General features: G+C 26.8%; 2 protein-coding genes across 4 annotated transcripts in view; one reads left to right on the top strand and one right to left on the bottom strand.

Moving 5' to 3' along the window:
- The window catches only part of LOC145186172 (inositol 1,4,5-trisphosphate-gated calcium channel ITPR1-like), a 41,024-nt gene that overhangs the window by 8,257 nt on the left and 18,591 nt on the right, over positions 1-14,176 (bottom strand). For 2 of the 3 annotated variants that reach the window (XM_090079741.1, XM_090079742.1), the window contains 23 exons: positions 13,760-13,873; positions 13,178-13,309; positions 10,467-10,595; positions 10,050-10,250; positions 9,593-9,844; positions 9,373-9,498; positions 8,801-8,929; positions 8,282-8,402; positions 7,856-8,028; positions 7,540-7,688; positions 7,320-7,428; positions 6,902-7,177; positions 6,539-6,764; positions 5,905-6,146; positions 5,585-5,785; positions 5,100-5,210; positions 4,906-5,001; positions 4,712-4,819; positions 3,938-4,051; positions 913-1,038; positions 638-704; positions 406-528; positions 140-312 (listed from right to left, as the gene is read on the bottom strand). In XM_090079741.1, coding sequence (XP_089935867.1) covers positions 140-312; positions 406-528; positions 638-704; positions 913-1,038; positions 3,938-4,051; positions 4,712-4,819; positions 4,906-5,001; positions 5,100-5,210; positions 5,585-5,785; positions 5,905-6,146; positions 6,539-6,764; positions 6,902-7,177; positions 7,320-7,428; positions 7,540-7,688; positions 7,856-8,028; positions 8,282-8,402; positions 8,801-8,929; positions 9,373-9,498; positions 9,593-9,844; positions 10,050-10,250; positions 10,467-10,595; positions 13,178-13,309; positions 13,760-13,873 — 3,498 coding nt within the window. Of the gene's footprint in view, positions 1-139; positions 313-405; positions 529-637; positions 705-912; positions 1,039-2,709; positions 2,834-3,937; positions 4,052-4,711; positions 4,820-4,905; positions 5,002-5,099; positions 5,211-5,584; positions 5,786-5,904; positions 6,147-6,538; positions 6,765-6,901; positions 7,178-7,319; positions 7,429-7,539; positions 7,689-7,855; positions 8,029-8,281; positions 8,403-8,800; positions 8,930-9,372; positions 9,499-9,592; positions 9,845-10,049; positions 10,251-10,466; positions 10,596-13,177; positions 13,310-13,759; positions 13,874-14,176 lie in introns of those variants that run through there. The other variant, XR_016450092.1, reaches the window with a different exon arrangement.
- LOC145186164 (choline/ethanolamine transporter flvcr2a-like) lies at positions 11,323-13,145 on the top strand. Its single transcript, XM_080062260.2, has one exon. It carries the CDS (start codon positions 11,450-11,452, stop codon positions 12,989-12,991), a length of 1,542 nt encoding a protein of 513 aa, XP_079918386.2. The 5' UTR covers positions 11,323-11,449; the 3' UTR covers positions 12,992-13,145.

Here is a 14,176-nt window from a genome sequence, read left to right as displayed (position 1 = left end):
AAAAATATTTCTAACCAGATACTTTTTTACAACATAGCAATAAATATCAATTTTAAATATGTTTTTAATATTTTAACATTAAATATTTTAATAATAACTAATTTAACAAGCAAAAAAAATTAAATTTCAGCAAACTCACATTTGTAAATCCTAAAACCCAAAGTGTTTGTTTGATCCCCATAGAAAATATTAGACGTAAAATTATTGCTCCCACTAACGTACGAATACCAGATTGACGAGGTACAGCTACACTGATTACCAAAGACAAAAATATTGTAACCCATATAAGAAGTGATAGCCTGTTGTCAAGTCCTAAGATAAATAAAAAAAAAAGTTTTAAATTCAAACGAAAAATTTAAATGTTGAGCAAAATGAAAAAAAAAAAAAATGAAACAGTAAAATTACTGATTAGCTCGTCAGAAAATGGATAAAAGAATGCGACTAGAAGATTTACAACAATAGCTAAATTTAATGCAATTGTTTCCCAAAGACTCCAATGGCTGCTAATCCAAAACAACGTTGGTTTTTCTAGAAAATAATCATTGAAGTAAAAGGAATATTTTAAGAATGAGCACTTTATATAATGCAACTTTTTAATTTTAAGAAAGAAAAAAAATTTGTTTTTTAAAAGCCTCACCTCGTAACTTTTTTTGCCACTTCATCTCTTTAGACAACTCCTCAGTTCTTCCAAAAAAGTCTGGAACCTACATGGTTTTATGGTTAATGGATATTTAATATACCTACTAAAAGTTAAAAACAACTTTTTCAATATTGTTTTTTTGCATTAAAAAATTCTACAAAGTGAGTTCATTTTACTGTTTAGGCTGACTAACTAAATTTGGAAACCAATTGACTGGATCACAAATATCCTAATGATTATTGAAGATTATTTAGAACAAACAACTTCTGTACCTTGCTGTTGTGTTCATCTCTTTCACACGAAAGAAAGACATCTTCTTTTACTTTTTTTGTCAAATACTTGCATATTGATGGAATGGGGAAAACAATCTGCTCAAGGACACGATCTTTTCGTACCACCTTTTAAAGAAAATCATCTTTTAAAACCTTTAAAAGTATATAAAACAAAATTTATAGTGATAGATTCAAAAAAAACTTGAACATAAAATTTCATTAAAATACAGATAATATAATAAATAGCTGTTTGTCTTGATCAAACTTGGACTATGACAGTGTGGAAGCATAAAATTTTTTTAAAAAAGGTGTTGACATATTTTCTAGAATTAATGTTGTAGCAAAAGTCATGAGCATTTCAAGATTACAAATTTAATATTAAAAATTTGTTTTAATGTTCTTAACAAACTTGTTTTAATCAGAAATTGACATTACAAATGGTAATGTGGATATTTAAAGGAACACTAATAATTATAACAGATATTTAAACACAATTATTTACATTACATTGAACACAATTTATTACACAGTTTTACAGGTAAAAAGTTGTGAGCATGAAATTAGGTGTTTTTATATAATTTATATATATATATATGTATATATATATATATATATATATATATATATATATATATATATATATATATATATATATATATATATATATATATATATATATATTGAATAAAAAACATTTCAAAATGTTTATTGGCTCTAGTTTCCATTATATAAGCAATCACCTAATGAAGTAAAGTTTATAAAATGGATGATGCAAATAATACTATAAATTAAATAATCAGTATTGGTCATCAATAGAAAAACACCATGCCTACCAAGATGATACAGTATTAGCACATTGCATAAATCTCATAGCATCTGTTACTTGACAAATTAGAAATGCTAAAAATTGTTTTACACATATTTAGCCTTGGACCTTTTGCAGCACAAAAAAAGTCTACAACTTGTATTTCAGTTGCAGAGTATGAGACAAAGATAAAAGTTCGTCACCACACATGCTGTAATTCATGTGGATCAAAACATGTTCAACTAATGGGATGGGAAAAGGTCTTTCATTCCTTTCATAGTGCCAATGATTTGGAGAAAACAAACAGATCATCTTAGCAGTTGATATTATTGCATGATGCTTCCAATTGATAAAGATAATACTTCCAATTGATAAAGGTCATACCTCCAATTAATAAAGGTGTAAAGTAGTTGCTATCTTATTTGGTTTTCATGGTAGAAACACTAAGTATTGTTGCATCCTATTTGAAAAAGACATTCAGACAAGATTTGAACTATATCAAAAGAGACTGGGCCCTATAGCAGGTTACAGCCAGAAACTAAAACTATAGAGTACCCAGTATTAGCAATAGACAAGAGTAAAGCAACTTTAATGTACCTGATAGATAAATATCCATCACTTAGTGCTGCAAATATAAATAGTTTTCTTGGGTCACAAATCAATTACTGATTAACAATGAGTTTCTTTCACTGTTCATTATAAGGAAAAGACTGTATAGCATTCTTATCAGTTACATAAAATTTTCTTGGAAACAATAGAACAACTAATTACCAGGAGGCGGTTTTAAAACTCATCCAGACCTTAAAACATCCTTAAAAACATCCTTTCTACACTCTAAGTCTAAATCTATACTCTAAACCTTAATTTATTTCCATCACATTGTGGAGCAGTGAGTGATGAGCAACAATGATATTTTCACGTACTCACTATTGGCAATATAACTTAACTCTTATAAAAATATATTAAATTTTGCTGTGTTATTCACTTTTTACCTGTAGTTGGAAAACATAAACTTTCCACTTGCATGAAAACTAGAGCCAAATAACAAATTTCATTTTTATATTTGAATTCAGCATGTGAAATGCATTGAGAAAGGGCACTCATTCATTTCTAAAACTAAAAAAAAATTTGTAGAACAGTGTTATATAACGTATTTATTTGAAAGAACACTATTAACTATATAATATAGATAATTTTATTTAAAGCTTTAAAAGCAAGTTATTTAAAAAACTGTTTAAACCAGAAAATCTTTTAGGTAACAATTACCAAAGAAGTGAAACCTTTTATTTTGAATAAAATAGTTATTAAGATAGTAGTAAGTAATAAAAATATTAAAAAAATTAAAAAGCTTGTGGAGATAATTTGAACCAAGCTAGTGTCTACAAGGCTCTCAAAGAACTAAAAAATGATAGTAATAGGTTATGGTAACAATTGGTTTGAAAAATAAAAAGCTGGATTAAAAAAATGGCAGAATTCTATTCATTGAAAATTCGGACAAAATCCTAACAGAACATTTTCCAGGCTTATCAGAGACAAACAATTTGACAAACAATATAAAGGTTAATTTATGAAGATGGAAGACTCATATGAAAAGCAAGAGACTGTTACTTAATGAGGCTACAAAGCAATCGAGGGATATATATATATATATATTAACCACTCAACATAAATTAATAGAATGATGTTTTATAGTCTAGGAATACACTATAAAACACCATTCTATCAGTTTTGCTTCAATTCACAGAAGCATAAAATATAAAGTTTATATAAATCAATTAAGTAATGAGTTTATTAAAATTTGATTATTAAGATAATCTATATTTATTTTTAAAAATCGAAATTGAATCAAATTCACCTTTGAAAATTTTTTCAAAATCATTACCAAACTCACTTTTTAACTTTTTTTAATTTTCTTAGTAAGTTGTTTTGTTAAACAATATATCTGTAGTAAGTCAATTTGAGAATTGTGACTAGATAATTCCTTCCTACTTTCAATCTACAAATTGAACTCAAATTGAACTACAACTTTTACAACTTGGGATTCTTTTAAGATATTAAATTATAAGGTGAAAAGCATTTAACAAACTCATGTAGAACTTTTAAAATTATTTTTTGTAGATTTTTAAAACTAACATTAAAGCAAATTTGGCAGATAGTTAATCATCATAAGTCTATATCCAAATAATACAAAAAAAAACAACAAATGAAACATTAAAATACTTCAATTTGTGCAGTGTACTTAGAATAGTATTCTAATGCTGTATCTATTGACTCCTCTTCATTGCATTCTTCAACTTTTAGAAGTTCTGCAAGCTCCTTATTATGTTTTGATAACTAAAATAAAAACAGAATCTTATTTACAGTTTAAATACAATTTATATTAAAAATTCAAATTCTTCTTTTATCATTAGAAGCTTTTATAACTTTAAAGTTATGGATTTAGTCAAAATAAAAATGCACTAAAACAACAAAAAAAAAAAACATAAGCAATTTACTTTCAGAAAACACAGTAAAATTGTAATCACTCCATCTTCACCTTTAACCTTACCTTGATGATGAAGATGAAGGTGATGTAATAAAACTTTACTTAAAATGAATGACCATACATTCTAAAATGCGCACACACTCTTGAGAAAACATCTGTAAACGTAGAATTTTTAATAAAACTCTTTCATGTTTTTTTGTCTCTTTGGTCAAAAAAAGACAGAGATTAAATATAAATTTTTGATTGTTGCAAATCATTTGAACTGTTTAGAGGAGCATTTGAAAGCAGAACCTTTTAAAAATGTCTGCAGCCAGTTTTACCTTGAGACTGCTTTTTTATATCTTGAATTTTAATTTCCATATGAAGCGATAGTTTTTATGTAGTAATTAAAAAAATTGAATATGTCAAATTTGGAACATTTAAAGAAATCTAAATTAAAAATCAAGTATCTGTTGTGTGAATTTTAGACAAAAAAACTTCATGTGACAAATAATAAAAAAGGACTTTACTTGATATGCAAGTATATACACATTGTGACCAACGTCTCTTGGAGATATCTCACTATCTTCAACTGAATTAATGGCTTCTTGGTGATATGCTTGTCGAAAAACATCAACCTAAAATAAGTATCCAAATAAAACAAATGAACAAAAACTAAAAAAGGAGCAAAAAGTACAGTTCAAAGAAAATGTAACATCGTTACTAGTAGCTGAGGACTCATACTAAACAGAATTTTCTGTGCATTTTCGCCATCATTTCTACTTTCCATAATTGCAAGCAAGAGTTTTGATGAATTATCCTAAAGAATTATATTGTATATGAAACTTTGTGTGTTAAAACTGGCTTTATCAGTAAAAATGAATAGAATTGAACAAGCAATCTTAATCTTATAAATACCTTTAATTCCATGACGAGGTCCATTCTGTGTTTACTCAGAGGATTGATATCATTCACAATTAGTGCAATTATAATATCGATACCATTACTCTCATGACTGACTATTGAATCCTAAGAAATATGCATTATACATTTATAGTATTTATAGTTAAATATAGTCCCATTTATTTCCATTTGTTAATAACTTTACAACATTAAAAATAAAAGATATTTTTGTAACAAAATTTTAAAACACCCTAGTCATGTGTCAGAAATCATCTTTAATAAAATCCTTTTTTAGTACCATCCACAAAATCTATAATTTTATATTTTAATGTAAATTAAATATTATCATGCCTGTATTGTTAACAATTTTTTTCTAGGGCCTTTAACTAAACTCAAAATTAAAATTTTTTTGATTCAAAACAACAGTTACCTAAAATAGCAAAAAATTCTTTCTAATTTTAACAAACAAAAAAGGTCAAACAAAGTAATTTAAAATGAACCTGATTAAGATGACAAGGTCCTTGACAGTACTCTGTTAATGTGCACAAACATTGATTAATCAAAGCTACATTCTGCTCATTAATATAAAGTCCAAGCAATCCCAAACCTCCTGTTGTACTACCACAAATGCAATCGAGGAAAGACAATGTTTCAAGAACAAGATTATAATTTGTTTTATTTTCTTGTTTGCGCAAATAATTCTACAGAAAATAAAAACATGCACGATAATCACATTACTGAAATACAAATTTGAAAAAATATAATTTAGCAAGATTATGAGAACTTTTGATTTTAAAATTTGCTAAGTGATCTTTTTTACCTGCATATCTGCATTGTGATTTTCACACAACAATTGTAAGAATCTTAAAATGGGTTGTATGACAAAAATTTCATTTGAAAGGAATTGTGAATTAGCAGATGATTTAAGTGAATCATTGTAGCCCCTGCCTTCAACAACATCACCCTCACGACCTTTACGAACAGCACTAAATGCCTTATTTGTTTGATTAGCAGCCTCTGCAAGCTGTTCTTTTACATCTTCACTGAGTGAAACTGACATGCCTACAATATAAGTATTTTTTCTTATTATATTTTGTACTAGAACAAAATTAGCAACAAATTGACAACAACAAAAGACTACCAATGTAAATTTATAAATTAAAAACATGTAAATCATTTTTTGTAATCGATATTTAACAGATAAATTTTTTCTTCTAAAAATGTAAGTTTTCAGAAAGAAAGATAATCAAATATTCTTTTAATTTTGGTAAACAGAAGAATGGAAAAACTTAAGACAGAAAAATATTAAAGGTTCAATGAAAATCTCAAAAAGACAATAAAGATTATTTTTCAATAATATCAATCAAATATCTATAAAAATGGTAACTTGATTGCAACCTGATTGCAATCTGATTGTAACCTAATTTAACAAAACAAATCTAAACTAATCAAACCAAGAACATGTGAATCTCTTGAATCTCTTAAACTGATTGTAGTTCTTCTTGATAGAGGGTCTCTTGCTTTTTCATTTTCTTTATCTTCTTCCTTTTTTCTTAAAGCAGCATCTGTATTGACAGTAATTGTAGAACGAATCTCCTCTTCAGCATCTGTGATTTGTTCAAATATATTTCGAAAAAAAGCTTCAGTCTTTGAAGTAATAAATCTTCGTAAAAAAGATTTCTGAAACATGAAAAAATGATATTATTTTTGTTGCAAATAATAAATACTAAGTCACTAGAGATTTTCAAAAAAATAAAAAATAAAAAAACAATAAAAAATGCTTTTCTTAAATTAAAACTATAAAACAATAGCATTACCTGAACGGTACCATTCCCACCTTCCAAGAGTGATATTGCTAATTGAATACAATCAAAAAATACATTAGTACTTGGCCCTGCCATTATAATATTAACAACAAGATCTGTTCCACCGATGTGATCCATTAGACATTGCATATCATATAAGCTTCTGTTTGCACGAGATAAAAAGACTACCCCACTTTGATTAGCAGCTGTATTAGTCTCTAGAGAGACAAACATAGCAGTGTCTGATTTGAAATATAATTTCAGCAGATTCTTCCTAAGCTTTTCACCCTTAAAAAAAATTTTCAATTGTAGTCAAAATAACTGTAATATTTTTAAAAAACACAATCAATTTTTGAAGGAAAAATATTTTTAAGAAATCTAAAACAAGGAACTATCAAATATTAATTTTATGAAAATTTAAATTTTCCACCTTTTCCCCAAAGTGAGCTTCCTTCTGCAACATTTGCTGTAAAACTCTCAGTATTTTTATGCATAGCGTTTCATTATCAGTCATGAGCAAACTGGCATGTTGAATCAATCTTAAAAATAAAAGTAAAAAAAAGTCATTTTGTCAGTTTTAGTTTGATTATAGATACTTAAAGATTGCAAATCAAAAGTGTTTTTAAAATTTATCAATATAAGAAAATCACTTTGCAAGAAATCCACCATCATCTGCTTTTATTCTATTTTCTGAACCAGGAGCAAACAGGAGGTGAGGAAAATATAAAATGTCCACCAACAATGATGACTCTGCCTCAACAAGTGGACGTAGCTGATCCTCCAATAATGCAACAATATCCTAATTAAAGAAAACAAAAAAAAAAAAAAGAGAATAATAATTCAGAACAAAATTTAAAAAGTTAAATTTTAATTTCAAAGTGCTTTTCTATTTTAATTATAAAAAAATTTATAATACAGGTTCGAAATTATATTTTAAAGCAGCAGCTTTTTTAAAAGTGAACTTGCCTGTAATCCTTCTATTATATTTCTATAATCTTTAGACATCATTATGGCAGAATCTTTACGTTGACGATGACTTAACCACTGTCGTGAATGTTTCATTACAAGTTTAGATCGACTAACTAAATTAAGTATTTCTGACTCCAAATCTGTTGGGATTGCAATACCTCGAGGTTTAGCTATTGAATAAAATACAATATATACATACATACATACATATATACACATATACACGCATACACAGATTCTCTTAAGAATGGTGGTTGACTGCAAAGACATTTTATAGTTAAAAAAGTTGAAAGATGTTTTCTAGGTGATACCAAAGATTTTATGCTAATCAAAACTTATAACAAAACTTTCAAATTTCTGACTATAAACAACTATTAAAACATATAAAGAGAGATTTAAATCAGGAAATACTCAACAAATTACCAATTTCAATAAGATTTTTTAAGCAATTTTCAACTTGATACTTTTGCTGTCCAGACAACCAAGTACACATTGAAAGACGATAGAGTGAAGAGAGCAGATGTATAAAAACTGGTTGATGTGACTTAAATAAAATAAAGCAAAAAAATTTAAAAAAAAACAAATCATTTTTTCCCAGTGAAGTTATTATATACGAATCTAGTCTAAAATATTGGTTAACTATTAAAAAAAAAAAAGCCTAAATAAAAGTTAAAAAATTAAGTTTACAATTACAAAAGTTAAAAAAAAACAGTTATAAAAAGGTAATAGTTAAAAATATATATATTTTTTTAGACAAATAACAAAATTTTATTAATATCAAAATTTCTGTAAGAGGTTCTGAATTCTTACAGCTGTTTAAGAATTCTCTATTTTTTTTCTTTAAAAAAAAAAAAAAAAAAAAAAACCTTTGTCAAAAAAACCACTACAATTATTATTCAATTAATCAATTTACAAAATATTTAACTAAAGTAAAACACTTACTTTTATTGTTGTAGCTGATTCTGAGAATGGGGAGTTAAAGAAGACTGTTATTATCTCTGGAACAATTTCTGTCACATAGGATTCTAACAAGTTATCAGCATGCTTACGATCATGAGTTGTATTGACAACCTTTTGAAAAACAACTAAAACTTTTTATACTTAAAATCCTATTAATTTTAATCTATATTTTAATGATATAGATGATGGATAAACAGATGGAAAATGAAAAGAACTGAACAAAGGTGAAAAGTTTTGAATCTACTAACAGAATTCAGCTAAAAACAAGTTATAAATAATAAAGTCTAGTTTCTAAAAAATTACTTTAAAATCAAAAATGTAAAAGCAAAAAAAATATTTAAAAAAAAAACACTCTTAAGTGTTTAAGAACAGTAATAATTATGCTTGTATTTACATCAGTGTATAATAATTACATAATTTACATAATTGTATAATTATGTAAATGTAAGTTTAAGTTAATAAATAAAGATGTAATTGCCTCAACTTTTGTTTTTTTTTTGCTTGTTTTTTTTTTGTAGAGAATTACCTTTCATATATTTAACATAAAGAATTACCTTTCCTATATCTAACATAAAGTCTTCAAATAGAGTCCACATATGACTGCTACTGTATATTTCTTTCATTTCTACTTCAGTGTCAACATAGCAGTGATTCAAAAAGTTAACGTAAGAATGTTTGACCTATTAAATAAAGAGCACCATAAATTAGTTACATTAAAAAAATCTTAAAGTTATATAAAAATTTTCATTTACAAATAAAGTTTAAAGCTTATACCTCTGGTACACAATCTGGGTGAGTAACAATACGGACAATGTCATCTAGAGGTAAAAGACTATGGCATTTGATCTCTGTATACACATTTTTACCCTCTGTACAGCTTGCCAACAACTTGACAAGATGAATATGATACAAAAGAGGACTTGCTTCATCTGCCCGCTCCCTCTCACTCTGCATCATTTCCAACAGTGAAGCAAATGAAGAATGATCATTATAAAACACTAAGATGTCTTCACCCATACTCGAAAGCTATCAAACATAAATTAAACAAAATATATTAAACAAATTAAATAAAGTAATCACATAAAGTAATCACATAAAGTAATCACATAAAGTAATCACATAAAGTAATCACATAAAGTAATCACATAAAATAATCCCCTTTGGCAACAATTAAAACAAACTAAAAGTTTACTTCAGAAGAAAAAATGATTTGTGAGAAAAAACATTTTACCTCAGACATAATTATGTCTTGTGATTTTCTAATTAGCTGATTTTCAGCTTTTAATAAGGTCTGCAGCAACCTCAAATAGGCAACATGCTTTCCATGTTGTTCAATACTATGTACAACTTGTTGGATAACTCTTTCATTAACTTCATTACAAAGGATCAAGTTATCATGGAATATATAGCGTACAGTTTCAGCTTCAAGGATCTGAAAGAAATAAAGTACTCTTTTTTTTTTTAAAAAAAAAAAATTTGGAAGTAAATTTACATACAGGCAGTAATAAGATTTATACAAGTTTGTTGCATACAAAACAGATTTTTACTAAGATGCTACTCTACAAAACAGATTTATTAAAAAAGGTAATCATTCTACAAATGAGTAATTTCTTATAAACAGGATAGAATAGTAAATATAATAAATTACCCCAAGTCCTGATGCTAAAAAGTTTTCTAGGTATTTATGCAATAAAGTCTGATTTTGAGAATTCCCAAAACAAAAGCTCTGCAAGAACTTATGTGCTAATTGCATGATTTCACGCATATGAACATCTGACTGAAAGAAAATAAGAGATCAAATGTCAAATTAAATTAACAATTGAAATACATCTCTAATAATTAGAATCAAAGCATAAAAAACAAGAAGACATAAAGCTGAAGACATAAAGTTATAATCTGAGATATCATCTTAGTATACTAATGATCAACTTTATAATAATAAAGTAAATGAAGTAATATAAATATAGTATATAAAATAATAAAATCATTTAAAATATGAAAATTGCAATGAAAGAAAAAATTCATTTATAATACAAAACAAAATTCATCATTAATTATATCACTTAAATTAAGATTGTGGTAATTAATATATGATATAATTTGATAAATATATATGATATAATAAATATAAATATACATGATATAATAAAGAATACACTTATTTTTATTTTTAAGTGTTTTTTTACTTATTGATAATATCAAGTGTTTTAATGATGTTGTTTATTTTGGCCCATAAAAAGAAATTGACTTGGTTGGGTTTAAAGCTTTCAAAGCTTTTAGAGGATTGACCACTGGTTCACAGAAGTGAGTAAACCTCTCTCAAAATAAAAAATTTGTCAAAGAAAAGAAATGTTATGAGAAATAAATCTATTATTAATGAAAAATAATTTATTATTCAACAAAAATGAATAAATATTAATGCAACCATTAATAATAAATATTTGATGAAAAGTTGAAGAGCTAATAAAATGCTATTGACATCATAATACTGATCTTTAGTAAATACATAATGAGCATTATTGCATTTGTGGAAATTAAGGAGAAGGAAGTGCATGTTGATAAAAAAAAATAAAAATATTTTTATAACATAGACTTTATTGCTTTTCAGCTTTTTAAACACAAAATTTAATAATGGATATAAAAGAAAAAGCTGAAAATCAATCTAATTTAGAAGTAAATGGCACTATAGAACTAGATAACTGCAATATCTATGAAAATCAAAGCTCAGAAATTATGAAACTTCTGGTATGTGAAAAAAACATTGCAAATGTTACAGATGATAGAGATGATGATGCTAAAATAGATACTGCTATTGCTTTGGAACTTAACAGACCAAGAGATATCTCAGTGGGAGAAACTGTTTATAAACTTTATAAAAGACGGTGGCTAGTACTTGTTTCTTATTGTACTTTAACATTAGCAGTAACAACAACATCAACATCTTTTCCAGCAATTTCTAACATACTGCAAGAATTTTACCAAGTAAAACCTTTTGCAATTCATATGCTGCTGGGAATTTATGCTTTTTTGATTGTTGTGTTCAACCTTCCTTCTTCATACTTGCTGCATAAGTTTGAACTGGGGTTTGTTATGAAAATGTCTGGAACATTAAATCTAGTTGGAGGGATAATAAGGTATTTTTCCTTTAGCCAAAATGGATACTATTTTTTGCTCACTGGAAATTTCTTTTCAGGTCTATCCCTTGCTGCACTCTTGTTTTTAACCCCAAAGCTAGCTGTTAATTGGTTCTCAAAAAATGAAATTGGAAGAGTAATTGGAGTAGGTGTAGGTTTTGATATGTTCTCTGCAGCACTGGGGTTTCTGCATTCAACAAATTTTGTAGAAAACACTAAGAGCATAACTCATACAGAAGCAGGCATAAAAACACTGGTATTGCATCAACTTATTATGGGAGGTGTTGCATTTTTATTGTCATTTATTTTTGTTAAAAGTTTTCCAAAAACTCCACCAAGCTATGAGGCTGAACACCTTAGAAAAAATAGAAATAAAAAATCTAGTAAAAAACAAATCTTAGAAGAAAAAGTTGAACAAAACCTTCAAAAAAAAATCTTAGTGGAAGAAAATCAACACTCATTTATTGAAAGTATAAAGAAACTTTACAAGCTTCGCAACTTTATTCTTATTGTGCATATTATAGCAGTGTCTGCCTCCTTGGAATACTCATATGATGCAATTTTAAATGACATATTGATTAAATTATTTCCTGGCAGAGAAAAAGACATCGGATTGGTGGGCTTTACATCAATAATTTTAGGATTTATTGCAAATGTATTTGTTGGAATAATACTGGACAAAACAAAAGACTTTAAAACAGTCACTAAAGTAATATTTGTGCTTTCTATATGTTTTCTTGCATTATGGACATGCTTTCTAGAACTTTATCATTCCTTTGTTGCTATTTCCATAGCATACTGCAGTTTTATCATGGCATGTACAAGTTATTACTCTGTTGCATACACACACATGGTAACTGTTACTCATCCGATATCTCCAGGGATTAGTTGCATGGTTCTTATGGTGGCGTCAACAACTTATGTAATAGTTATTGTATTTTTGTCCTCGCTACTGCTTCAATATTACAGTATTTTGCATGTAAACATAGCAGCCATGATAATAACTGTTGGTGCAGCCCTGCTTTCTTTCTTACTTTGAACTTCAAATTATTTATAATAACTATGAACATTATGTTGTCACTAGAAGACTGTTAAGTAAATCTTTTAGTACATTAAATATCAATATTGTACTATTATTAAAATAAATGCAAAACTGTAGTGTTTACTCTTTTTAACAATTATTTTTAATAAAATTAAAGCTATTTTTAATAAAATAAAAAATTACTTTTTCAAATGGTATTTGCAGCAGATTAAGTACAACAGTATGAGCACCCATGTTTCTAAGAAGACGTTGCTCATGTTTTCGATTTTTTTTGCCATCTGAAGTAAGACACAAGTCACAAAATCTCTGAATTATCTAAAACAAACAACAATAAAAAGTTGAACTACTATTTAAGGATTAGTTTTGAACTATTAATAAATTAATGACTTTATTAAATTTTCCCTTCCACTCCAGTTTTTGATAGTGCCCTTATAAGTTCCACAGCTTGGATAATATTTCCTATTTGTTGATACTGCTAGATTTCTTTGTTTTGAGAAAACTTTTTAAGTCAAAAGTAATAAACAATTTAGAACTGTTTACTTAATTTACTCAATATAAATTAAGTAAACAGTTCTAAATTGTTGAATAAATTAAGTAAACATTTAATAAAATTAATACTTAAGTAAGTAAAATTAGTAATTAAGTAAATAAATCTACAACTTGTGAACCCTTATTAAAAAAGTCTGTCTATTGATTGTTGATTTTTTTCAAAAAAATCAACGATCATTAGATAGTTAAACTTTGACAATTAAAATTTATACACACCTGCAAGACCGTTTTATAGTTTTTCCTGGAAACACCTTCTAACTGATGCTCATCATTATCTTGATCAAAAGATCCTAATGATGAAAGTCTCCCAAAAGCGCTGGCACCATCATCCTAAAATTAAATCAGTTAACAAAGGTTTTCAACTGTTAGAGAAAATACACATAAAACCAAACAAAAAATCCTTTAAAGCACTTCAATTATTGTGTCCAAGTTAAGGAAGAATTGCATCACTAAGGAAGCTAATTTTAAAATAATTGAATTACTTTAATTACCAGTTATTTTTTCATTTTATACTTTTTTTAAGGATTAACAACATATTTCTTAAAAAAAAGTTTATAGTGTTTTGTTTGGTTTTACACTTTAAAAAAAAATTAAGCCATTAAATATACTTATTGGTGGTTTTTCATTTTTTTA

Source organism: Hydra viridissima, unplaced genomic scaffold (genome assembly GCF_058129835.1).
Source record: "Hydra viridissima isolate aposymbiotic clone 2 unplaced genomic scaffold, HvirCarnegie_v1 scaffold_2, whole genome shotgun sequence".
NCBI lineage: Eukaryota > Metazoa > Cnidaria > Hydrozoa > Anthoathecata > Hydridae > Hydra > Hydra viridissima.
This window is presented reverse-complemented; position numbering and strand designations above follow the sequence as displayed.

What these genes read in the sequence shown, in the direction of transcription:
- LOC145186164 (XM_080062260.2), top strand. Translation starts at nt 11,450, where the DNA reads ATGGATATAAAAGAAAAAGCTGAAAATCAATCTAATTTAGAAGTAAAT.